The 22991-nt window shown below is 44.6% G+C and overlaps 2 protein-coding genes across 6 annotated transcripts in view; one reads left to right on the top strand and one right to left on the bottom strand.

The window, feature by feature from the left end:
• On the bottom strand, positions 1-18775 carry APTX (aprataxin). Of its 3 annotated transcripts, none has more exons than XM_053296450.1 (8): positions 18117-18775; positions 15548-15681; positions 14242-14288; positions 3751-4080; positions 3005-3064; positions 2657-2883; positions 639-742; positions 1-286 (listed from the first exon to the last, which is right to left on the bottom strand). In XM_053296450.1, exons 2-8 carry the CDS (start codon positions 15675-15677, stop codon positions 132-134), a joined length of 1053 nt encoding a protein of 350 aa, XP_053152425.1. In that variant the 5' UTR covers positions 15678-15681; positions 18117-18775; the 3' UTR covers positions 1-131. The 3 variants fall into 3 exon arrangements, with proteins under 3 accessions (XP_053152425.1, XP_053152423.1, XP_053152424.1); XM_053296448.1 differs by lacking the exon at positions 18117-18775 and adding an exon at positions 17332-18058; XM_053296449.1 differs by lacking the exon at positions 18117-18775 and adding an exon at positions 17302-18057.
• DNAJA1 (DnaJ heat shock protein family (Hsp40) member A1) overlaps positions 18728-22991 on the top strand; it is an 11344-nt gene continuing 7080 nt past the window's right edge. Inside the window, exons 1-3 of one of the 3 annotated variants that reach the window (XM_053296447.1) lie at positions 18728-18885; positions 19920-20065; positions 21581-21758. In XM_053296447.1, coding sequence (XP_053152422.1) covers positions 19934-20065; positions 21581-21758 — 310 coding nt within the window. In that variant the 5' untranslated portion in view covers positions 18728-18885; positions 19920-19933. Of the gene's footprint in view, positions 18946-19919; positions 20066-21580; positions 21759-22991 lie in introns of all 3 variants that reach the window. The other 2 variants (XM_053296445.1, XM_053296446.1) reach the window with 2 other exon arrangements.

The following is a 22991-nucleotide window of genomic DNA, read 5'->3' on the forward strand; positions in this document are numbered from 1 at the left end:
TCAGTTTTCAGTGCATTTAAAAAGAAGCAGCCACAGTATGGTCTTAAACACGCCGGCATGTTACCAATGAATTAAGTTAATCTAATTATCAGTAAAATGTAATTGAGTGGATTAGAACAGAGATTCCACAATCACTTTGGCCAATGTTTCCCAAGATGTTCCTTTAATTTAGGAACAGTTGGTAGTAGTTGTTTGCAAACATGACACTTCAAAGGCAGTTTCAGGAGCTGGGAAATGGAGACGTCTACAATTACTCTTCCTTTCTTCTTTACCATCTCAATGACATCTGAAGAGGAGGGGGGAAAGATGCAACTTATGTGAGACTAAAAGTTCAGCCACATCCATATAATCAAAATTATGAAACACTGCAGGAAGGTGATGCACACAGGTCCCCTCACTCACTTCTTTTGTTATAAACACACAACCCACCTCGCTTCTGCTGTTACAGACAGACCCACCCCACTTCCTCCTCCTCTGTATGTGTGAATGTGACAGTTATGCAATTAAAACCAACATGCCTGCTGCTGTTACTACTAGCTTGAGCCAAAGTTACAGAGAGCAAACCAAAACTCCAAAGACACAACAATAAATCAATAGCGCTACCTCAGTGTCTTAAGGGAGGAAGCTGAAATTATTACCTTGGGAGTCTACGAAGTATTCTGTTGTAAAAGAGTTCCAGTGCCTCTTGGTTACAAACCAAGGAGAATCAAAGTCTTGGCTGATGACATGAAGATGTAGGTGGCTGAAAAACCAAACAAAAAGAACAAGTGTACCCCTTCTCAGTAAAGAGGCACCTTTTTAAAGTGGCAATTCTCTTTATTGAGCAACTGGCCCTATCCAGCCCCAACATAGCATCCTTCCAGTGGCTTTTGCTGAGGTCTATCTGAGGTTTCCTTTTAGATTGTGAGCCCTTTGGGGACAAGAATCCATCTTTATTTATTTTTATTTCTCTATGTAGACCGCTTTGGGAACTTTTGTTGAAAAGCAGTATATAAATATCCATCATCTGCAGTTGCCATAATCCCTGGCTGCTACGGGCACTGTGGCTGGGGATTATGGGAGTTGTAGTTCAAAAAGAGCTGGAGGGCCAAGGTTGAGCAGCCCTGGGTAAGACACTTCTACTATACAAATCTAGCATGATAGAGAAGCAGAGAGTTGGCCAAGTCCATACATTAAGCTCATGGTTCAAGATGGATCTAGATCTCCTGGTCCCAACATTCTGTCACCTGGACCACAATGGCTCAAAATGTACAGCAAGGGTGTCAAACTCCAGTGGGACGGAAAGCCAAATCCTCCACGAAGCAGGGGCTGCATCCACAATTTGCCTACTTCAATGTTTGGGGTAGAACATATAGACATTGTTCCTGCAGGTCTGCAAACCATCTGTTCTTAAACATTCACAGCACAAATAACAAAAAGTCATCATACATACGCTGGTTTACATAGCTGTGTCCTGGAAATACAGGCATAACGGCTGCAGTCACTGATGCAGTGAGGCCTGTGCTTTGATTCCTGACATCAGGAGGTCTGGACTGCAATGCTAGGACTTCATAGGGAGTGTGCAACAGATTCCACTGTACACAGAGATGCACTACATATGCATGCATATGTGCACATAATAAAGGCCAGGCAACATGCTGGTACATTTTGTAGTTCTCAACCCCCTGGGCCTATCAGAAGTGTTATGTTAGAATCTACAGTATCTCATAGAGTCCTGAAAATACTGAGTTCAAATAATCACAGGATCTCTCAGCATTACCTTTTCCTTATGGTGAGGGGAATGGGGGGAGGGACCCCATGAGCTCAATGCCCACCTCCCAGTCCCACCCACACAAAAAGCTGGGGGCCAAGGAACATCTAAACCAGAACAATCTATTTCCAAGGAAAGAATTAAAACAAGCCTTTTCATTTTGAATCTAATATATAAAAATATATGTGTTATTTTTAAACAAGGATAATTTAAGACTTGTTTCACTTTAATTGTACCCACGGACTTTCTGGTAATAAGTAAATGTTTTAGTTAAACTGGCTTTAGTGGAATTTCACATGAGTGTTCAACACAGCAGTGGACACGTGGCAAACACAACTCCATGTAAAATGTGAATTTGCTCCCAGTTCAGTAGTATCCTTAGAATAGGAGACTTCCCTCCTGCCCATGAGCTGTAACACACACAATAAAAGAAGAGGTAATTCAAGTACATTAAAGCTATCTTCCTAACATTTCACTGCAAAGCCTTAGCAACAGTCAATAACAAAAAACCCTCAGTATTCATTAAATGCACATTTGTTACCCAAATTAGCAGCAAAGGCACAAATATAGTTCACAGGTATTCCTCAGAGACCCAGAAATTTTGGTTGGGCTTGTTAGTCAACCATTATTTTTTTGTTACCACTGCTATACTCCCTTCCCTTCTGAGAAGAAGATATGTGGGACAAAGTAAAACAACAACAAACCACCCTACCCCAGAGGGAAGCAGAAAATCCACAGGAAGGCAGGCAGGCATTCCCTCCAATAGGCACGTAGTAGGGGAGAGCTAGACACTTTCCAGTTTTAAGAGTTAAATTCATGGCTGCCACTGGTGACTTTACAACCATGCCTGTGGACTCCTGGTGTTCCATACAGTACAAACCAGTTCAGAGCACAATCATGTATTACCTCAAGCTGGGAATGGCGTGGTAGCCCAATCTGAAGGGTAAGGTATCTTTTTCAGGGCACTGTTGGATTATCTGTTCCCCAACTGCATGCATATGTTCCAACAGTTCAATGTGCTGTTGAGTTACTGCTTTCAAGCTGGAGATGGACTCCCATGGCAACACTAGCCAGTGGTAACGGGCCTTTGGATACATATCCTTTATAACTACAGCTCTCTCATCCTTGTAAATCTAGCAGAGAAAGAAAAAGCACATTTCTACACAACAATTTTAAAATGATGTTACTGACACGGAGCATACAACTGCATACTCACAGTATCACCCTAACCTAAGATAAGCATGAGAGCCTTACCTGCATGTTTGGGTCTTTCATGGAAACCTTCAGACCTTGACTCCAATGCGTCAAACATTCCTAAAGGAAAAACAAGAGGGTCATTTCTAAGCGAAGTAAAAAGTCTAACAACCAAATCCTATAAAGTAGATACTTTGTTTACTCAAAAATAAGTCCCAAGTTATTCTGTGGGACATCCCAACTAATAAGCTGCTTAAGACTGTGGCCTAGAATAGCTAATGGTGTACAAATGTAGTGAAAAAAGACTAGCAGCAACTAGAATGGTGCTTACTCCCCTTCTCCTACTTGAACATGCGGTTTGCAGGAGATCAATGCCTCCATTCTGAATGCCAATTACCCACGAACTGGGAGGTCTGGAAGCACTCTGAATGGTTTTTCCATGCACCCACCTTTGCCAGGTGTCCTCCCTACAAGATTCCAAAGTAAGGTCACACTATACAGCTTGTCACAGTTGTACTAGTTATGGTTCCCCCAAGAATTCTGGGAATTGTTTGATAAGGTTGCTGAGAATTATCTGTCAATGATCTATAGAGCTGTTAAAGATCTCTCATAGCCTGTAAGAACTTCAATTCCCAGGGGTGAGGGAATTACTATTAAGCCAGATTAAGTCTGTAGTACAGATATACCCCTGCAGTTATCTCACCAATTGCTCTGAGCCTGCACTGGGAACAAAATTTCTCCTACTGTATTCACCCAGCAGTGCTACAGGGCCAGCTGCCATTAGTATGGCATATCTGCTTTCTCACCTTTTTTCTGGAAGGGTTTTGGCACAAAGAAGTGGAACTATTACTGTCATTCTGTTTGTAACTTGAACTGGAGCCTTGGGGATCCATTTGCCCAAATTTTGCAGGTTTTCCTGGCATGGATTCCACATTGTTCTCAGATTCATCGCAAGGTCTTTTCCCGCCTTTTGGTTTAACTTCTTCCACACCAGCACATGATCCCATTTCATCTAAGAACTGTACAGTGTATGGGTACAGTTTATTGACTATGTGGAGAATTTGTCCTGGCTTCAGCTTAATTTCCTGGTCCTTGCCAATGTCCTCTAGATCAATACTAGTTGGATTGACCCCTATCTTGGAAGCAAAATAAAATGTCAGCATTAGTCACCACATTATCTCAGTTAGCAGCTTGTTAAGGATATGGAACAAGTATAGGAAATGTTTTCTGTCCACACATTCCTCCTATATCTAAAATTTCATTGACAAAAGTTCTTTGATATGCACCCAGTTTTGGACAATATAGACAATTGGCTCAAGCTGCTGCCAATAAGGTGGATGGAAAAGTCAGAACTTTATAGAAAAGGAATGTATCCTCAAAGAACAAGTTTAGAAGATACCCTCATGTCAGCATTGTCAAATAAGGCATTTCATAATAGGAAAGATGCACCAGAACAGACTTAGAAGACTGACGTTATTTGAGCAACCAATATTACCGAAATCTGGTCTAAGAGGCAGTATTTTCAAAGCATAGAATATTAATTCACAAAAAAGAGAGAGGCTAATGATATGAAACAAAGGGATTTTAAAAACTTGGTAATGTGGAAGAGTATTTCTGGCAATATATTTAGGATAGGTTTTGTTTTCATGCCCAACGTTGAGAGTGGCCCAATTCAAATCAAGATATTAATACCCCCCACAGAGGCCAGCAGGGGGGTGAGGGTGGCATTGGGACTTGGGGCTTGTTGAAAGAGCTGTGGTACCAAGGGCATGTATTGATACCTTTGGCTGGTTTATGTGCAAGTGAGAAAATATCTGTCCAACATTTTACAAGCAGTATGTGATACTTCTGGATATCCATAGTTGGATGCTCCGGATCTATTCGCATATACTGTATTCTGCTTTTTGTGAAATGCGCAGATCATTATTTAATTCAGCTTACGATTAAGCAGCTAAAATAAGTACTGACAGATTGTGGAAAGATGCAAACACAAAATATGAAGTTTGTTGATTAAGCTGTAGAATGTAGCAGTGATAGAAAATAAGAAAACAAGAAGTTAAATAAAACTGAGAGGATAGCACCACTGCTTTTCAGAATAAAAGGCATTATTAATTTCTGGAAAAATCATGGATAGGTACATGATTTTAAAAATGCTGTGGCAGAAGTAGAAAAATATTTGTCACAGTTACGCAGGGAAAGTATACGTTGCATGATTCAGTTGCTTCCTGTATTTTTTGCTCTTTATATTTCTGAATACGTTAAATTTTAAGTACAGGTGTTAAGGCACCTTTCAAGTGCTGTCCCAACCTGGAAGGGTGTCAAACAAGGCTGCATTCTTGCCCTGCTCCTATTCAACTTCTACAGGTGAAACTCGGAAAATTAGAATATCGTGCAAAAGTCCATTAATTTCAGTAATGCAAATTAAAAGGTGAAACTGATATATGAGACAGACGCATTACATGCAAAGCGAGATAAGTCAAGCCTTAATTTGTTATAATTGTGATGATCATGGCGTACAGCTCATGAAAACCCCAAATCCACAATCCCAGAAAATTAGAATATTACATGGAACCAAGAAGACAAGGATTGTAGAATAGAACAATATCGGACCTCTGAAAAGTATAAGCATGCATATGTATTCAGTAATTGGTTTGGGCCCCTTTTGCAGCAATTACTGCCTCAATGCGGCATGGCATGGATGCTATCAGCCTGTGGCACTGATGAGGTGTTATAGAAGACCAGGATGCTTCATTAGCGGCCTTCAGCTCTTCTGCATTGTTTGGTCTCATGTCTCTCATCCTTCTCTTGGCAATGCCCCATAGATTCTCTATGGGGTCAGGTCAGGCGAGTTTGCTGGCCAATCAAGCACAGTACACTCTATACTTTTCGGAGATCCGATATTGTTGTATTCTACAATCCTTGTCTTCTTGGTTCCATGTAATATTCTAATTTTCTGGGATTGTGGATTTGGGGTTTTCATGAGCTGTACTCCATGATCATCACAATTATAACAAATTAAGGCTTGACTTATCTCGCTTTGCATGTAATGCGTCTGTCTCATACATCAGTTTCACCTTTTAATTTGCATTACTGAAATTAATGGACTTTTGCACGATATTCTAATTTTCCAAGTTTCACCTGTATATCAACCCCATGGTGGATCATCTCAACAAATCAGATTTCCACCACCCTACAAGCTTGCAGAGGCACCCATCTGCTCTATGCAGACAATGCAGCAATTCCCTCAAGCGCCCCCATAGGTCTCAGAAGAGCTCTGAGGCCCAATACTGCAAGGAAGGCCAGCTGGAAATCAACTACCATAAAAGCAAAATTATGGCCTTCACCAAGAGACCCCACTCCTGACGCATAAAAAGACACAAGATTGAGCAGCTCTCGTGCTTTAAATACTTGGGAGTAGTCCTCCATGCCTCTAGCACCAGAAAGTTCATGGCTCTCACACTGCCCAAAAGAGGAGCAGCTCTGCCAAATTCTTCCGGACAAGAGGTGGCCACTATATACCTGAAGCCCTCAAACTGTTTGAAACCAAGCCGCTGGCACAACTCCTCTACAGCACCCAACTGGGCCCCTTCTCCAACTTCACCCCATTGGAGCTTGTTAGTCCAAATTCATAAGTAGTTCTACAAGTCCCACAGTGTGTCTTCAATCCTACCCTATGCCTGGAGACAGGTCTGGTAAAAGTGGAGGCCAGAGTATGGATGGCCATACTCAACTACTGGCTAAGGTTATCCCTCAACCCATTGGGTTTAGCCCTGCTAACACTACAGGGTAATTACCAGTCCAAGTGGAAACGGACACTTCAAACAAAAATGTCATCCCTGGGTTTCTCCCTGCCCCTCGGGCTACGAACAGGCAAAAACACTTATCAAACTGTGTATAACAGACATAGAGCGCCAAACCAATGTAGGCAGGGCCCCAAACTTCCTCATCAATGAAAGACTAAGATACACTGCATCCCCCAATGCATCCTCTCTAATAAAACGCTTGGTGTCCATCCGTGGACGGACACCAAGCGTGTGTCCGTGCCTTCCTGCCCTGTTCTGCGCCTGCGCGAAGCGCAGGCCCAGAACAGGGCAAGGGAGACACGCTCGCCGGTACCCGGCAGCCATCTTGGGCGGCCAGAAGCGGCCGCCCCGAAGAAGCCGGAAAACCGGCGCCGGGGTAAACTGGGCCGCAAGGACGCAAAGCGCCAGTTCAGGAAGAGACTTTAAAGAGAGTGGAGCTCTGCATGCGAGCACCTCTCTCCTTCTGTTAACTGAGCAGCGGATCAAGCGGAGGACGTGTTCCGGGGGCAAGGAGGTATCGGCAGCTGGGTGGGCGGGCGGTTGGTCGGCGGCGGAAGCTGCGGGGGCAAGTGGCTGGGCCGATTTGGCCCTTAATGGGGAGGGGGTCAGCTGGGAGGGAGGGAGGGGGAATGGCAGCGGGGGGACAGGAGAGCCGTTACTAGGGCCCGTTGTTCAACGGGCCAAAATTAACTAGTATCTAATGCAGCTGGACAATCCAAATCACAGAAGGGCCTTTCTGGCCTGCCCCAATGCCGTGTCCTCCCCTCAGCCATGCTAGAAGGCAGATACAGGAAGACTCCCCTCTCGGAACGCCTGTGCCCCTGCAACTCTGGGCAAGTTTAAACAATGCACATTCTCCTCCACTGCCCATTCTACAAAGACATTTGCACCACCCTCATCCTGCCACTATTACTCGTCCCCAGTATGCTCAAGCCAATTCTACACCTCTCTTCTGCTCTCTGACTCCAAGCCTGCTACCACACATAATATTACCAAGTTCTGCACAGCAGCATGCAAAATCCACCGGGTACTCACAGATAGCAAGACCTAAACAGGCCGGACACAGTGCTTAACCTTACAGCTCAGTTGCAGCGCACTCATCAGCATTTTAAAAGAGCATTTTAAAGTTTTACAGTTTTGTAACTTTGAGATATCAAGACCTTGGAATTTCAAGACTTTGAGGTTCTAGGATTTAAGGATTTTGAGATTCAGAGATTTTAAGCCCTTAGGACTCAGGATCAAAGGATCAAGGGAGTTCTACGCCTTTTATGTCATTTTCTGCCTTGTATGCCACTGTACTTAATGCTGGTCTAAGTTTGTAATAAAGATGATTTGATTTGATCTGAACTACATGTGTGTTTTTCCTGCATAATCACACAAACCATACTTTTTTTAAAATCATGAGACTATAGCTACAGTAGGGTGAAGAGCCAACATATTCTTTTTATCACCACAAAACCTCAGATAGGAATGTAGCGGTTGGAATCTATGGCTCAGTTCACATGGGTACTTAGCATTGTGATTGTAGCTTCAAATGATAACTTGCATGTGTCTATCCTCTGGGTCTTTCTTTTCTCAGAAAGCACAAAGTAGTTCCCCAGTTGCTTCCCATTTAGGCACTAGCTGATATAGTCTGCAGCCTAAGGAGAGCAGAGCAAGAGCTCTGTTCTCACAAGGAGCAGGTCAACAAGCTGCCCTTCAGGATTGTCTTGCAGGGCAGCATGCAGGGAAGGAATGGGGATGTGATTTTCACTTCTTTTCCCTTGCAAAATCTCCTTTTGCTTGTAGAAACATGTCCCCAAGGGCTGCACAGTGAAAATTGCATCCCCATCCCCAGATAAGTCTGCAGGGCAGATAGTTTTACCTGAGTCCTTAAGGCTGCAGAGCATGTCAGCCACAGACTGGGACCACAACTGCTTAGGTTCAACAGTGCTACAGCAGAAAGGTTTTAGAGTGCCATTTCATACTCTTGTACAGTGAGGGAAATAAGTATTTGATCCCCTGCTGATTTTGTCCGTTTGCCCTCTGACACGGAAATGACCAGGCTATAATTGGAATGGTAGGTTTACTGTAGCTGTGAGAGACAGAATAACAACAAACAAACCCTCAAAAGTCCAGTGCCCAAAAGTCAGCGATGGATTTGCATTGTAGTGAGGGAAATAAGTATTCGATCCCTTCACAAAAGATGTCTTAGTACTTGGTGGCAAAACCCTTGTTGGCAATCACAGAGGTCAGATGTTTCTTGTAGTTGGCCGCCAGGTTTGCACACAACCCAGGAGGGATGTTGTCCCACTCCTCTTTGCAGATCCTCTCCAAGTCAGAAAGGTTTCGAGGCTGATGTTTGGCAACCCAAACCTTCAGCTCCCTCCACAGATTTTCTATGGGATTAAGGTCTGGAGACTGGCTGGGCCACTCCAGGACCTTCATGTGCTTCTTCTTGAGCCACTCCTTTGTTACCTTGGCTGTGTGTTTTGGGTCATTGTCATGCTGGAATACCTATCCACGACCCATTCTCAATGCCCTGGCTGAGGGAAGGAGGTGCTCACCCAAGATCTGACGGTACATGGTCCCGTCCATCGTCCCTTCGATGCGGTGAAGGTGTCCTGTCCCCTTAGCAGAAAAACACCCCCAAAGCATAATGTGTCCACCTCCATGTTTGACGTTGGGGATGGTGTTCTTGGGCTCATAGGCAGCATTCCTCCTCCTCCACACACGCCGAGTTGAGTTGATGCCAAAGAGCTCGATTTTGGTCTCATCTGACCACAACACTTTCGCCCAGTTCTCCTCTGGATCATCCAGATGTGCAATGGCAAACTGCAGACGGGCCTGTACATGTGCTGCCTTGAGCAGGGGGACCTTGCGGGCACTGCAAGATTTCAGTCCTTCACGGCGTAGTGTGTTACCAATTGTTTTCTTGGTGACTATGGTTCCAGCTGCCTTGAGATCATTGACAAGTTCCCCCTGTGTAGTTCTGGGCTGCTTTGTCACCGTTCTCATGATCATTGCAACTCCACGAGGTGAGATCTTGCATGGAGCCCCAGACCGAGGGAGATTGACAGTTATTTTGTGTTTCTTCCATTTGCGAGTTATCGTGCCAACTGTAGTCACCTTCTCACCAAGCTGCCTGGCGATAGTCTTGTAGCCCAGTCCAGCCTTGTGCAGGTCTACAACCTTGTCCCTGACATCCTTCAACAGCTCTTTGGTCTTGGGCATGGTGGTGAGTTTGGAAGCTGAGTGATTGCTTGCTTCTATGGACAGGTGTCTTTTATACAGGTACTGTAACAAGCTGGGATTAGGAGCACTCCCTTACAGAGAGTGTTCCTCATCTCAGCTCGTTACCTGCATATAGTGAAAAGACACCTGGGAGCCTGAAATCTTGCTGGTTGATAGGGGATCGAATACTTATTCCCCTCATTACAATGCAAATCCATCGCTGACTTTTGGGCACTGGGCTTTTGAGGGTTTGTTTGTTGTTATTCTGTCTCTCACAGCTACAATAAACCTACCATTCCAATTATAGCCTGGTCATTTCTGTGTCAGAGGGCAAATGGACAAAATCAGCAGGAGATCAAATACTTATTTCCCTCAGTGTACCTTTTAGTTATTTAATTTTATATAGCTCCATCCATGTGCAAAGAATAAGGAGACAGTTCCCTGCTTGAGAGAGCTTACAACCTAGCAAATACACACAAGGGAGACAGCATAGGAAGGGGAGGAAAATGGAAGCAGGGTTAACAGGGGAAGAATATGCAATTAGTTCAGCTACACATACTTAGGCTTAGTCACAAAAGGGTATGTGGGGCTGTGCCAAAGCATCATAGAAAAAAAGGAGTTTTGAGGAGAAATTTGAAGAAAGAAGTGGCAATATGGGGCCCATTCTGAGGGGCAGTTTCATGCATAAGGGGCAGCAAGGGAGAAGGACTGGAGTTGTTTGAGGGAATTTCCGGACAGCGAAGGGCAGTCTCGTCCATAACCAATCGCCAGGCACTGGTGGCTTCAACAATTGATTCTATTCCAGGCACTTGGCTTGTGCCAATTGCCTTTTTAAAAAATATCTAAAACAAACAGCAGAAAACAATGCTGGGGGCATTTCCTGATGCATTCTAGGGATTTTCTAAAGTGGTATTCAGCATGAGCCAGTTGCGGGAAATAGAATCACGGTTCAAGCACTGCTTAAGTCACCGCTGCCCACAGAAGTACCACCAAAAGAAGTTAAAAATCAAACAATAAACTACCCTGCCTCCACAACACCCCTGAAGTGCAACATTTCTGCAAGTGGAGACATGCTAGGGGCTGAACAGCAAAGCTGGGCTAAGGGTGATAGAGCTGGATGAGTGAGGACAGACTTGGCACCAGCATAGAACATCCTTGGATAGCTGCTGGGCCTCCTGCAGACATCCAGCCTCAGCTGCCTCCCCCTGCCACCAGGGAGAACCAGGCCTAGAGCTTTTATCAGCAGGCTCAGGCAAATCAATAATAACTGCCAATGCAGAGGGGAGAATCAGTGGGCCAGGAAGCTCACATGAGGGCCACAGCAGGAGCAGCAGCTGGCTCAACAATGTTAGCAGAAGCAGCCCCATCTTCAAGGTGATAAAAGATGTGACTGCTTGCCCCAGATGTCTTAAAAGGCATGCGGGGGCGGGGGGAGAGGCCTTGGGATGCCTGCACAGCTTCTCATCACCTCTCCTCCCCATCTGGCCAGAGAAGAGTAACAAGGGTGGCATAGACTTCTCATCTTAAGCCCTGAAAAGCCAAAGGACTCACCTGAGCACATGGGCATCATTTCCCCTCCAACCCCACCCAACACATTAAAAAAAAAAAAAAAAGACTAGCTGCCACCAAAATACCTCCCTCACTCAACAAAACATAGAGTGGCCCACCAAACTAGGAAGAAGCACTTGGTTAGGAATTCCCTCAATCCCAGAGCAGCTTCTGAGCAAGAATCATAGGCAGGAGTATGTTGGGATATAGTAATGGAAAGATAAGAGATAATGAGAATCTCCTTAGGAGATACCACAGAGGGTTTTGAAGATATGTATATCAAGTTTGTGCAGGACCCAGCAGCAGACAGAAAGCAAGTGTAGGGATATAAGGAGAGACATCATGTGGTGAAGGGAACAAGAGATATGACTATTTAGATAGCAGAGTGGTGGACAGAGGTGTGAAGACTAAAGTGAGAAAAAGCTAGAGAAAAGACTGCAGTCGTGAAATGAGAGGCGACCAGGGCACTAATCAGAGTTTTTTCTGAGAAGTCAGGAAAGGCTGTATTTTTGTTACGTTGTAAAGAGAGAAGCAACATGATCTGACAAGGAACTGAAAACGGAGGGCAATGGGGAGAGAGGAGACAAAGAGAAAATCATTCATGTCTGCTTAACAAGGGGATGGTAGCAATGTCAATGGATAAGGAGAAACAACAAGAAGAGGAGGCTTGCGGGGGAATGATGAGAAGTTCAGTCTTGGACATGTTGGACTTGAAACAACAATAAAGGATCCAAGAAGAAAGGAACTTGGGAGAGGTGGGATTGGATAGAGGAAGTAAGTTCTGAGGTAAAGAAAAAGAGCTGGGTTTCATCATTGTATAGGTCGGAATGAAAGCTGTGGAAAGGAGGAGAGCTGGTTGAAGACAGACTAAGAGAGCAAAAAGGGCATCATGCTGGAGATTGTTATCAAGGGAAGCTTTTCCCCACCTCTGAGGCAGCATTCAATAATAGGATCTCACACCTGCTGTCTAGAGCGGTATATTCCAGGAACAACCTAACTACATGTTGAGATGTTCATCTAAAGGTAGCACTCTAAAAAAAAAAAAAAAGCAAGCAGGGATCAGATAAATTCATCTTACTTGGGCTGCACTTCCTGGACTCCTGCAACTAATTCTGGATGAAGACTACCATATTAGGGAGGAAAACTGGAATATAATTCTGCTGGGTTGGGCAGGTCCTAACTGGTTGGGCAAAGGGATACACATTTAAACAGTTACTTATAAACCCAATAAAATATAAGCAAACAAACAAAATGGGCTCCGTTAAACAGAGGTTATTTCCTTCAGGTGGAGGCAACAATGATAGTTCTCAGTTCCAAGGAGACGCAAGGCCAACCTATCAGTTATTAGATAGTCAAAAGACACGCATCAACAAAAGAAAAATATCTGCCTTATTGAAGTGCCATCACCCCATTGAAATCAATTTCTGGGCAGAGAAGAACAAGACTCTCCCCTAGGAGACACTGCAAGGTCTCCTATCAAGGCACTGCCTTGAACAACTCCCTTATCCATTTTAGAAAGTTTCCTTTAGCCTTACTTTAAATCAAAAGAGAAATTAAATTAAGAGTTCACTCTTCTTCTGTTCTGAAAAAGCAGCAAAGCTTCCATTCCCCATGGCTTCCTTCTTTCAGGTGAAGTGACATATGGTTGACTTGCTACCTCAGTTGCCTAGGCAATGACCTAGCACAGCTGTGAGAATGGCAGAGAAGTCTAAGCTAACAAAATCAACCTCAAAATCAAGACAGATTTTTCTAAAGATACTCTCACTAACTGATAGAACTTCATTGAAGGATGACTGTAAGTGAAGGTGTTTCATCCTTTCCATTACAGGTGCAAATATTTTGAAACATGGTAATGAATAATGAAATATATTCATGATATTTTTCAGGAGGCAGAGACAGAATTCACTTGTAGCTGAGGTCACTGCCATGGATTTCTCAAAATGTTACCCAGTGAGAAAAGGGTTAAGTAATCCTACTTCAATGGCTTACAGAAGGAGAATTCCACCCTTCTCAGAGTCAGAACTATACAAATTTTGCAACAGCTACTAAGAAACCCAGCATCTGTCTCTAATATAATGCAAATCAAGTAAATGTGAACATATTTGCATGCTTTGCATAATTTATTTTATTTCCTAACATATGTTCCTTTTCCCAATCAAACGTATCAGTTGTGGTGGGAGAGGGAAAGAGCTGAAGGGTGGAGATGGGTGTGGGGGATTTGTAGTCAGTGGTGGCCAAGGTAGGGATAACACTAGCCCCTGGCCTGTGAAAGGCCTACTCAAATCTTATTTATTATTTATCTAAAATATTTGTAGGATTTTTGAGGGCACAGCTACATTACACATTTAAACTAGCATGAAACCAGTTTAAATTAAACTTGTAGTCCCTCAGAGTCTGCTCTTTATCTGTTGCTGAAAAATAAATAAGAGTAGTTACTTGAAAGGTGTAGTGTAGACACGCCCCATGTCTCAAGCAGACAATGCTATCTCAAAACATTTCCAAAGTTTTCTCTACAACCACATAGTGGGGGGGGGGGGCGGAGTTTTTTTTTTTAAAAAAGGAAAAACAGACTGAGAACAAATTCTACAGACTTGCAGAATACATAAAACCTTGCTTATAACACTGTACCAAAGGCTAGTTCCAGCAGGACACAAATATTTTATCCCTCCAATCAAGCTTAATGAAATGCCATTAAGCTTCACAGCAATGCTGCATGGAGAGGAAAGGACATACCTGTTTAACCTTGACATAGCCTTTGTTGCAGTCTGCTTTTAGCTGCACTGAAAAGAAAGGTGAGAAGAGATCTCTATTAGGTCTATAGGCAGACATGTTCTGGTGATGGAGGTCAAAGGAGGGGGCATCGTAAGTTAATATAGAACAGAAAATCACATACAATTTAATTTTAATAAAAGAAGTGCCAGGTGCTCACCAGTTTGTTCTCAAGATATAAATGCCATATACCCACCAACTTATTATCCCACCAAGAAAATCAAAGTCTAACTCAATGGCCTGGGAAATACAAGCATCCAAAAGAAGAATGGAGCCATAGCCAAGCAGAGCAAAATTACTGCTATGTTAATGCTTTAATGATGTCAATACTACTCTCTCATACTTTTCCAGTTTACTAGGGACAGTCCGTATTTCCTATAATCTGTCCATGGCAGAATTGTCTCCATTTAGCCTTTTGGGGAGAAGTTAGGGATGCCTTTTCAAAGTGTTGTTGCTAAAGAACACACATGCACAAGCATTCAGATTTCATCCCCAACCACAGGCCTCTGGAAGATACATGTATTATATATAAATGAATGCACATGGACACAAAATACCAGTTTACAACTTTACATCCATCTAGACAGGAACTGTCATCTATCCATCCCATTTATCCAGCTGCCTAAATAGGAAATGATGCAGAATCAGTTGGGAGTTGTAGTCTCTTTTTCAAAAAATTAAGAACTAGATTTGTTTATGGGATTAAGCTTCCTCTTACACGTTAGTGTGGTTTTTTAAAGCATTGTGGTCAGTTTACTAATATACAGGGCTACTGTAGAGTAAAAGAATGTAAATGTACAACAGGTAGGAAAGAGATTTAAGCAATGTGTGAAGAGAAGACAATGACGGAAGAACAAGTGTTAAAAGAGTTTTCCTATTTCATGTGCAAAATTATAAAATATAATATAGTAAAAATACTTAGCATTTGTGTGGTGCTTTTGACAGTTTACTAATAATACCTTGCTGTAATCCTTCAAACAATTCTGTATTATTCAGTATACGTTAGCATTACTATAATCCTAATATTGCCGATGTGGGAGGGGCCTGAAGCTGGGAAGGTAATGGTTTGTCTAAGGCGATCAAGTGAGTTCATAGCAGGGGTTAAATTCAAATCAAGAACATCCTGAGCCATTCAGTTTCTTAGCCACAACCAGCTAACCCAGCTATCTGTTTGGCAATCAAAGCACTTCTAATACTATGCTATAAAAGACAGAAATAGATTAATGGGTTCCTAGTTTTCTCAAGACTGTGGTCATAATCTCTACTTTACCTTGTCTCCTTGAACACTTCTTGTCTGTTATTTTCGTCTCAGGGCCACGGCCTATCACCACCATTTCTAAGTGTGGCAGTTTAATTCGCTGACAGCTTCTATCTTTGCTTACTAGCCAGCACACACGCATTGTGCTCAGGTAAAAAAAGAAAAGAGATACTCAGTTTTACTAAATTAAGCTTTAATTCAGCTAGAAATATGGTTCAGTACGCTACACAGGAAAACCCATATTCTATTCCAGCAGGCTCCCTGAATGTGGGTCATGGTTAAATTGCAAAGAAACTTTAAAATTCAAACTCCCCAGCTGCAAACAGAAGAACACATTAATGTATAAGGCATGAATAGTTCACAAGTTAATTAAGATGGAAAATATTTGCAGATAGGATATACACAAACACCTATCAAGCTTTGAAGGCTGCAGTTACCTGGAAATGCCCTACTGAAACTGGTAGGTTTTAAGAGCAAGTAAATATGGATAGAAGCCGGCTGTAAAGTGAAAATACAGAGTTTCATATCCTGCAAGGATAAATCATTTGTTGATATACTTCTACAGATTTATGTAGCCCCTAGAATGATCTTTTCCACCTTAATATTTACCAGTGCAACTTATTTTAACCTCAGCTTTGAAGTAGGCCACTAGTTTTCAACAATCTGCAAATTGGTACAAATCTGTAGGAACAGAACAGGCTCCACCTGGACAGAAAAATGTTGTTCTCTCCTTCCTCCAGCAGCAAATGGCTGAAATTTATTTGATGGATACCTCAACTCTATCCCACAAGCTCAGACTGGTGGACAGCATATTTTTTTAAATCCTGCTCTCAAGGGGCTCACAATCTTTAAAGGGGCGGGGGGAAGAGTTCTCAGAGGGAAGGAGCCAGATGGCAGGTGGGCCTCCTCACTGTTTTCTCTCTCTCTCTCTCTCTGCTGCTGCTGCCACCTTATAGCAATGGCTGTAGAGAAGATGTGAGTCCGCTTGTCTAGGATAGGCACAAATGGCTCTACCAATTTCTCACATACAAGGGGTTCTAAGAGTGTGCGTGCGTGCGCACAAGCACACGGCTTCTGTGTCAACTTTGGCTTCTTGCTATAGGCATGGGACAGGAGAAATATATGTATATTCAAAGCATTTATGGCTAACTTTTCACATAGATTTCTGAACTGGGCAGCGGCACACAGCAGGCATCAAGCCTCTGGTGGTATGGACATATGATTTGGGGTGGTCCAAGAGTGGGTTTTTTGGGCAGGGTGCAGAGCTGGTCAACTCATTCCTCTTGGTGGCAGCATACTTGACAGCGTGTTGCAAAAAACAACAACCCCAGAACTAGAATTATGGACTACGCATCAGAGTACAGCTGCTTATAGGGGGAAAGCCACTCTCAAAAATATTTGTGTATGGTCTAACATCCAGTGTACAAAGAACTGCGGCCTGAATTTAATAAGGAACTACGGAAGTTCTCAGCCAAGCTTAGACCCTGGCACCGATTTTAGAGAGACAACCACTGTTTGTATGTTCACAAAGATACTCCTATACTGACATAATAGAATATGTCACTGAAAATATTGTAAAAATGTATTTTCAGCACAAAAGCTCATACTGAACCATCTGACAATGCCATTATGTTGGCATTTCCCAGTTCCCCCTCATAACATTATTTCCATCCCAACATCCCGTCACGCCACCGAGCTCTCCATGACTGCCCCCTTCCCCTGATGCGGCAATAAATCCCAGCAGCTGTTCACGCCCATTCTTTTACCAGTCTAGAGCCTTGCATGCTTCCACTCACCTCCACGCTAACATCACCGCCCGTCTCATCTTACGTTCTTTAGCCAATAGCCCCTCCCTTTGTTGATCTGCAACCAACCACATGCACCCTACTGAAGGAGGGCGGGAGGAAAAAGAAGCACCCAGCTGGCAAAGCAAGCGCTCCACCACCTGTGGCGCAAATTTCCGCGTGCTGGCCACGCCCCCTGTATCACGTAATGACGGGAAATAGGGGCAGTGTTAGCGGCTTTTCCCGGCCCCCCCCTTGGCTCAATCCATCCATTGAAATAAATGGTCTTGAACGCCAGAGAGTCGTGCTAGCAAAAATGAATTTTTAATATGCTCCTAAAGCGCTCCTAAGTCTGCATAGAATTGCAGGCTTAAGAGTTAGGAACGAACATAGGCAGCTGCCATATACCGAGTCAGACCATTGGTCCATCTAGCTCAGTATTATCTACACAAACTGGCAGCAGGATTGCAGGCAGGAGTCTCTCTCAGCCCTATTTACTGTATGCTTTGGTAATTTGTCGGTTCAATAAAAAAATCTTGTCCTATAAAAAATAAAATAAAAAAACCTTGTCCTATTTAAGGAGGGAACGAACCTGGAATCTTCTGCATTGCAAGCCTGCAGACGCTCTTCCCAGAGCGGCCCCACCCCCCCTCAGGGAATATTTTTACAGTGATCACACGTCTCTCATTCAAACGTAAACCAGGGCAGACCCTGCTTAGCAAAGGGGATCCTTTGCTAAGTGTTCAGTGGCAGAGTCTGGATAATTTTTTACTAGAGATGTAGTGCTCTTGTCTTACCCAATTAGGATTATTTCACTCGACTCAGTTTTTAAAGCTTCTTTTGAGACTGGCTTGACATCAGCTCAGCTGCAGTTTACAAATGGTGACCGCCCCCAGTGCCCAAAACTGAATCGTCAGGCCGGGGCAGCTCATCCCCGTTAAGGCGGGCTGTAGCACCTAAATCACCTTCTTACAAATATAGCAATACCAACGTTGGAGTATGAGCCTGCGCCTTAAAGCCGGGCAAGCTCCTAAGATCGTTGCTTGTTCTCTTAAAAGAGGACAAAAATAAATTCCGCAGAACGACACACGGTGCCGAAACGAAATCCTAATAAAGAGGAGACCTTTTAGAAGCACCGGCTCAAGGAAAGGCCTTCCTGAAAGGAAACTACGGCCACCATGGGGCAACCACTTCTTTGTGAGCCAAGGTCCCGCCTTCGGCAGTAACATTGCATTCTGGGAGTTGTAGGCGTCCCCTAGTTTACCGCTCCAGAGAAAGACATAGGCGTGGAGAGGACTGCGCTCTAGGCATGATGGGATTTGTAGTGACTGGCGATGACGTAATGCTAGAAAGGCGATTGGAGCAGACCGGGTCTCGCGTCATCGTTTCCAGAAAGCCGGCGAATACTAACAAGAAGGAGGCGGTGTTTCCGGGAACAGGCGGAGCTTTCTTGAATAAGAAAACTCCCCGGATGCTGCCTAGCCTGAGACCGGCTCGGAACTTTCCAGAAAAGTCGGGATCGCCTTGTTTGTGCGAGAAAGCAGCCGACGAGGGCTTGACTTCGCGGTGGGGGTGACGGATTTGTCCTCAAACTAGCTTGTTTCCCAGGCCAGCCCAAAGCGCGCGGTGGGTGAAAGAGGGAGAAGGCTGCCCCCCCCCGCACCCCGTCCCTTCCTCAGCCCCGCCTGCCTGCTCGTGTTCCTTGGAGAACCGGCAAGCAGGCCGTTGCGCGCCCCCGTGTCTCTGAGGGAGGGGGGAGTCTGGCGCGCCCCCGATCAGCTTACATGGGGGGTTGAGAGAGGAGGAGGAGGGAGGGAATGTGAGCGGTTGCTTTTTTTAAGGCCCTGGATAGAGGGCGGGGGGGGAGGCGGGAAGCGGGAAGAAGTGGCCCAGGTCTGGGGGGGGGGGCGGCTTGGAGTCTCGGCGCGCGCGGTGCCCAGGGAGGGTTGGGGGAGGCCTTGCCCTCGGGCAGGACGTGGTGGGGGTCGCTCGGCCAGGCTTCCCCAAAGGGAGTGCTGCTTTGAGGCGGAAGGAGGGAGAGAGGTGTCCATTGTCCGCCTGGCAGGCAGGGAGTGGAGCGGGCGGGGGGAGCCGCCTTTGTGGTCTCGAGGAGGACAAAGGTGACATTGAGGAGGGGAAGGAGCCCTCCGCGAGGCGAGGGGCGCCTGGCTGCCATGTGGCGGGCCGGGAAGTGTGAGCAGGTGGGGGTAGTCTGGGGGCCTTGTCGAAGGTGGCCGCATCAGATCTCTTGCAAAGGCTGCTTTGGAGCGCTTTTCCCGGGGTAGCGGCGGGTGGGGGGGGAGTAGCCGTCGTGTCATACGGAAGTCCCAAGCGCAGCAAGTGCGAGCCCCCCCCCCCGCAAAAAAGCGAAAGAGGAGCTGTCCTCAAAGGAGAGATGCGAGGTGGAGCCTGTTTCAGTAGGGGATTGGACTAGCCCTGCTGCATGACTGTCTCTTTAAGTCCCATGGGGTGTACCTTTTTGGGTGTTGGGGAGTTAGAGACACGTGGGGGCTTCAGGGAGTGGCTTTCTCTAGCGTCTGGGGTTTGTCTGTTTTCATTCCCTCTGTAATTCTCCCTCCTCCCCCCCCCCCCCCCCGCAGATAGCAGTTGCACCATGGTGAAGGAGACCACATACTATGATGTGCTTGGGGTAAAGCCCAATGCCTCCCAAGAAGAACTGAAGAAAGCTTATAGGAAGCTGGCACTGAAATATCACCCTGATAAGAATCCTAATGAGGGTGAGAAGGCAAGTATGCAACACACACACACCCCAATGCTTCTAACTAGCTTTGTGGTGGGTTTGTATCATTCTCTTAAGCATGTATATTGTAGCTATGCTACTACGGTGGTTAATTTAGAGTGCAGGTTAGTTCTTCCTGACCAGTCTTTAACAAGTCTTTCTACCAAATGGAGTGATTAAGAAGTGGTAAAAGGGGGCCTTTTACCTCCCACCTCTTTTATTGGTCCAAGGGGGAATTCCAATCCACACTAGTGATCATGAGTATACAACCCAGGAGGGTGGTAACAGTTTGTTCCAGATGAATAATATAAATAAACATATAACCTTGCTTATAGTGCAAGGGACTGGTGATTCTCAAGCAAAACACTTTGTATCCATGTGTGCTAGATGCAGAAACTACAACAAAAGTTCACTGTATCAAATAGATGTTCAAATGGCAGTTAGCGTCTAGATTCTCTAGTGGGCTAATTCTTTGCTAGATGACAGGCCACCACAGTTGCTTTCCTCACCCACTAGTGAGTTCTAGGCAAGACCTATAGCCTGGTTTCTGGTTACCAGTGCCTAATATATATTTTCTCCCTAGCACTTGACTAAGCGGAATGTCTTTTGAGTATTTTTTTCATATTATGTAGGTGTATTGTTACTGCTCTATTGGTTTTCAGCAAGTGACATACTCTGGAGTATGCAAGTCAGTGCTTGTTATCATGGAGGGGGAAACTAGGAAACTAATATTCCTAAATAATAACCCACTAGAATCGGGCTGCTGTCTTCTGTTATAATACTTTGTGTTGTAAAAAATCTCCCTCCATAGTGAAACCAGGAAATCAAAACATTGATAAACTCGATACAAGGCCTTTTTCAGATTGACTAGCATGTTTTTTCTTGTGAGACGCTTAAAAAAACCCCAAAAACTTTCAAATATGGAAATTCAGAAACATGGCTGCTGTTAGGGATGTGCACGAACCTGCTCGGAGGCCCTTTTACGGTTTCGGAGGCAGTGGGCAGGGGAGTGTTGGACTTTAAGGGTGGGGGAGGGTGCACTTACCCCTCTCTCAGCTTTTCCTCTGCCAGCACTCCATTATTATGCAAGACTCCTTCGAAGCGGCAGCATATCTCCCTGCTGCCTCGTCCCCTCTTTGGCCAGAAGTAACTGGCACATGTGCCTGGCGCACACACAGTGGGGGGAAAGCAGAGGGAGGGGTAACTGCACCCTCCCCCACCCTTAATGTCTGACCCCCCTCTCTTCGAACCACCCCCGTCCAGTTCCATGCACATCCTTGGCTACTGTTGCTGCTTGCTTTTAAGCTTTGTAGACACAATGGCTGATCTTTATCTTTAAAATGTCACGTAATTTAAAAGGCTTGACTTGGTTCTTATACATAGGGCCAGGGCATGCAGAAGAATATTTGCTGTTTCCTTGAAATTGGTACCATAATTCTGTAGTAGTTAACAGTTGTGTATGGCCAGCTAGGCAGTGACAACTTCATAAAGGGGTTAAGCCTTTTGATTTTTATCTTATAGTTCAAACAGATTTCTCAAGCCTATGAAGTACTGTCTGACCCCAAGAAAAGAGACTTGTACGATAAAGGTGGTGAACAAGCTATAAAAGAGGGTGGTACAGGCAGTGGCTTTGGATCACCTATGGATATCTTTGATATGTTCTTTGGAGGAGGTGGAAGAATGCAAAGAGAGCGAAGAGGTAAATCAAATAAATAAATAATTACAACTTTTTTTGAACTAGACTAAGAGGGTAATTGTAGTTGAGATCTAAATTGGCTGATAAATAAGCAAGGATGATGGTTACTGAAAGTCTATGTCACTGTTGCAAATACTTGTGAGTACTGTGTTTAACTTGTTAACAGTCAGTGTGTGCATTTATTGGTTTTTATGGTCAGTGATGAAAACTACGTCGTCGATCATAGCTTTGCCTCAGGTGTCTCAGACTCTAGGCCAGGGCTGCTCAACTTCAGTCTTCCTGCAGATGTTGGCCTACAATTCCCATAATCCCTGGCTAGTGGCCACTGTGGCTGTAGATTATGGGAGTTGTAGTTCAAAAACAGCTGGGGGGCCTAAGTTGAGCAGGACTGCTCTAGGCACTGGGATTCTTGATATAATGTTAAATCTTCAGGTGTATAAGTAAGAGCCCACCCAATTTTTAAAATTCATACTGGCCCAATTATATCTCTGAATACATATTATGCAAATATTCAGGTAACTGAAAATGGTTTAAGGAGGTCCAGCGGATGGACCCGCTAAACTACCTCAATTTCAAGTCACCATGGGGTATGTAGAGGAGCATGTGGAGGACTTGACTTGTAGTTTTGCTTCAGGTCTTGCAGTGGTGATTAGCTCCTGCCAGCCACTATTTTATTTCACCCAAAATGGGCTGTGGGAATGATGGACTACATGTCGTCACCCTCTAGAGCAGACATTCTCAACGTTGTGTCCCCAGATGTTGGACTTCAACTCCCATAATCCCCAGGCCCAGTAGCCTTGGGTTGGGGATTATGAGAGTTGAAGTCCAATAATATCTGGGGATCCAACGTTGAGAATCCCTGCTCTAGAGCATTCCATGAGGGGAAATGGCGGGAAGCCCGTGGAGTGGACACACACCATACTCCAGGGAATGATGCCACATCTGTTATTCCCGGACATGTTTTTGAGAATGTAAAATACTGGCCATCAGAAGCTGGTTGCCACAAAGAGCCACAGTATTTGAAGCACCACTATTACTGGCTAAGACACAACTCTCTGAACCAAGGCTTTAAAAGGTAAGCCGTCCATGAATCCCTTTGGTTTCTCAGACTTGTGATTTGGTGGTTTCCTCCACTAAACAGAAATTGTTGTCCTTTCTGCCCTTATTTTTGCACTTAAAATCAATGTCAGAGTGGGGCGGGGGGGCGGTTCAGGTTACCACTGGTAAGCATTTGGT

Source organism: Hemicordylus capensis, chromosome 2 (assembly GCF_027244095.1).
Source record: "Hemicordylus capensis ecotype Gifberg chromosome 2, rHemCap1.1.pri, whole genome shotgun sequence".
NCBI classification, from domain to species: domain Eukaryota; kingdom Metazoa; phylum Chordata; class Lepidosauria; order Squamata; family Cordylidae; genus Hemicordylus; species Hemicordylus capensis.